General features: G+C 60.6%; 1 protein-coding gene across 1 annotated transcript; it reads right to left on the minus strand.

The window, feature by feature from the left end:
• Window positions 1–35: 35 nt before the first annotated feature.
• Window positions 36–3,696, minus strand: ACA1_185870 (BTB/POZ domain containing protein; the record flags this gene model as incomplete). Its single annotated transcript, XM_004342498.1, has 13 exons — window positions 36–712; window positions 795–1,296; window positions 1,422–1,631; window positions 1,715–1,805; window positions 1,877–1,954; window positions 2,048–2,119; window positions 2,192–2,350; window positions 2,421–2,538; window positions 2,597–2,747; window positions 2,787–2,861; window positions 2,945–3,053; window positions 3,139–3,198; window positions 3,266–3,696. Coding segments are annotated over 13 exons (2,733 nt in total), but the record flags the coding sequence as incomplete, so codon positions are not given.
• Between the last annotated feature and the right edge of the window lie 4 nt (window positions 3,697–3,700).

Raw genomic sequence — 3,700 nt, forward strand, 5'->3', positions numbered from 1 at the left:
TCTTCGCCCTCGTCGTCGTCGTCGTTGGCTGCGACCAGCTCCATCTGGCGCATGGACTGCTTGACCCTGGCTGCCAGTGCGTGCAGGACTTCCTTGTCCGATTGGCACGAAGTGGTGTCGCCCGTCGTTGACGAAGGGTGCAGGTGGAGCAGGTTCCACCTTTTCGTCTTCTTCGCTGCGTCGCTGTCGTCGTCGATTTGGTCGTCGCTGTCTGACTCCTCGCTCATCCGCACGAAGGCGGCAATGGACTGGCGCAGCAGATCTCTGGTGGGCCGGCTTCGACGGGTCGCACTCGTGGCCTTGTCGTCGTCGTCGTAGTCGCATGAACGTAGCGGTCGCCAGCCCTCCACGGCCAGCACGGTGGCCACCTTGTCACCGACCGTGTAGCCCGCATCGTCGGCGTTGGTGCGGTCGAGGCATCGCTCGTGAGCCTTGTCCCACACGTTCTTGCCCCGATCGCGACTCACGTAGCCGGCAAACGAGGACATGTGGTCGGCCAGCACCGACCACGCCCACGGGAGCAACGAAGGCGAAGACCACGACGACGACGACTGGGCGGATGCCGGCGCCTGGTCGGACCCCAGCGAGAGGAGCAGCTTGAGCTCCCACCGCGGCCACAGCTTCTGCATCTCCGCGAGCAGCGTGTCGCGTCCCCGACCGCCCAGACCACTGCTGGCGCCTTGGGCTCCATCACCGCCCACCACCACATCGGCTAGCCGGCGTGGGTCGCAGAAGCGAAATCAGGTCAGCACGAGAATACGAAAGTGGAGCAGGTGGCTGGGTGGGCTGCGTACCGAGCTTCACTGGGTTCAACAGGCCGGGCGACGCGGCAGCCAGGGCGGCCACGATCACGTCGGTCAGGTTCACCCCAGCTTCGCTACTGCCCGATCGCGCAGCCACTCGGTCGCCGTAGAGCTTGAGGAAGAGTTCGCGCCTGTTGTCGGCTCGACTGACGTCCTTGCTGGCACCGGCACGCTTCGCTATGACTAGTACCTTGACCCGGTCGTCCCTGGGGTGCGTCTCCTCGTCTAGGTCTTGCATCTCGCACAGGCGCAGGTGGTCGTAGTCATCGGTGAGACCCACCAGCGAGAGCGACTGCTGGGACTGGTGGGAAGCTGCCAGATGTCGCTCCACGATCTCGCGCACGCGCTGCGCTAAGTGCGCGCGTGTGGTCTCGCCGCCCCAGTCCATCATACCGCCGACGTATGAAAGCCACGACCCTCCTCCTCCCAGGTCACCCGCGGCCGCAACCAGTTCGCACACCAGCGCCTCCACTGCAGGTACCGCCATTTGTGCCTGCGCGCAGTGCCCAGCCAATATAAATAAGGAAAGCAAAGACAAAATAAGTAATAAAAAACTACAAAGAAAGAAAAGCCTAAAAGAATGCATAGAAGGTGGTCAATGGGGCAAGGGGTAGGTACCCGACCGAGGCAGATCGCTGCTACGCCGCCCATCCCGGTGCCTGCAATGAGATCGAAGCAGCGGTGCGGCTTCCGCCCGTCGAAGAAGAAGCAGTCCTCTTCGAGCTGGCGCAGCATCCGGAGCTGGGCGAGCGTCTCGCGCCAGCCTTCGACTCCCTCGCTCGTCGCCTCTTCAAACCACAGGAGGCACTTGCCCTTCTTCCTCTCTTCCTATTGTGGCCAACAGAGACACATGAGCAGCGTGTCGTGCATATGTGCGTGCAGCCAGCAGACAAGGGAGAGAGTGACAGTACCATCTCCTGCACGTTGATGATCTCCCTCTGGCCCTTGGGGAGCCGCTTGTACCTGCGAAAGAAGGCGATCTCGGCCTCGATCTCCGGCAGACTGTACTCGCCATGGTAGAGAGGATTAATATACAACATGGAACCAGCCTCTGAGGCACCTATGGTGTGTACGTTGGATACGATGCGGGGTCGTAGGCCTTCCGCTCCACAGCTGCGAACAGCCGCCCCACGAAAGCGATGGGGTCTCCCCTGTATCTGTGGTCCAGATCATTATTGATTGCAGTCGTCAGACATACAACTTGGCGCGGAGAAGCCGCGACGGCGGAGCAGGAGACAACCAACCTCTGAAGCACGGCTTCCAGGTGACCCAATAGGTAGATGCCGCTTATCGCTTTGAGCGCACTATCGAAAGAGCTGGACAGGACGACAGACAGTGAAAAATGTGTGCGGTGGGCCAAAGCGTTACGCGTGTGGAAAGAAATTTACCTTCCTCCTTCGGTGGCCTTGAAGAGTGCCAGCGCGTAGTTCCACGTCTCCTGGGCCGAGTGATCGCCCAGCTGCTTGCTTCGCGCCTCGAACAGCTTGAGCAGCCGCTTCTGGCAATAATTTTGCAGCGCCTCCATGTCGTACATGTGACTGCTCTGCCTACAGCAGTAACAACAACAACGTGTAATGGTGATGAGTCTGATGTAAAGAGGGCCGGAGAGGGACTTACCATAGCTGGAGAATGTCGTCAAAGTTATCTGTGGATATGCAACCGGTGTACATCCACTCGAGCATGGCAAAGACGGCGTTGTAGGTGCTCTCCAGCTCCACCTCGCCCTCGACAGCCTCTACACGACAGAACAGTTAAAAACATCAGAAAAGAAAAAGAAAGCCAGCGAGACGAACCTTTCATCGACGAGCCGAACATGCCGGCAAAGAACGTGGAGCGGGCGCACAGCACTGCCCTTTCGGCGTAGAGTCGCTTCCCTTCGACCACGAAACAAGCGTCGTGTTGCGGCTGGGCCATGGCGACCTTCTCGTTAGCGCGAGAGCTCCACTACGAAAGAACGAGATTCCAGACATGAAGGAGCAGCACCTGCTTCACGGTGGGGTCGAAAGTGTCCACCATGTGGTCCAGGTCCAGCTTCGTCGAGTCCCACATGGGCGGCGCCTGTGTGTGAACATAGAGACGATGTCGGCACCGATGAGTCTTCGGTCTCGCGCTAAGGCTAGAGCAAGCACGACCCAACGTACGCTGGGCTTGGACAGCACGCGTGCGCCACGAAGGACCATCCACACGGTGAGAGCGGGGTTGAGTCTCTTTTCGATGAGCAGCTGCAAGGCCGTACGATCGTAATAGTCCCTGCACAGGGAGTGGCCGGCTATTGAGCAAGATGAAGGTAGCAGCCCAGCGTACGTTGGATCGTGCTCTTGAGAGGATCGCTTACCTGGCATTGATGTCTACCAGCGAATGCGCCATCAGGTAGTGCGCACAGCTCACCTGGTCGCTGCACGCGCATCATCGCACCTTGGTCAGGTATTGTTCAGCGCACAACGCAGCAGGCAGGTAGGTACCAATGCACGGCGATATGTAGCGGCGTCCACCGGCCGAACTCCTCCTCTGCGGTGCCGCTCGTGTCCAGGCCTGCGGCGGCAGGCAGCAGCTGCTCTGCGTCTTCGACAGCAGCTGCCCGACCGAGCTGGGTGGCTTCGGCCACGGCCCAGCGGTGGTAGGCGTGGAGCAGCTGTACGCAGGGCAGGTGGCCGCCGCGAGCGGCCAGGAACAGGGCCGTCTGGCCCTCGCGTGACGTGAGCGCGTTGACGTCGGCCCCGCACTCGAGCAGGGTCGAGAGGCAGCCCGTGCGCCCCATGTGGGCGGCATAGTGGAGGGCCGTCCACCCCGTGTAGTCGGGCTTATCCACCGGGAACCCCACCGCAAGCACCCGATTCAGGTCATCCTCGTAATCCCCGCGCTGGATGAGATGATAAATGTCATCGCCCAGCATGACC

The sequence above is a fragment of the Acanthamoeba castellanii genome (genome assembly GCF_000313135.1).
Source record: "Acanthamoeba castellanii str. Neff unplaced genomic scaffold scf7180000084746, whole genome shotgun sequence".
Taxonomy (NCBI): Eukaryota; Discosea; order Longamoebia; family Acanthamoebidae; genus Acanthamoeba; species Acanthamoeba castellanii.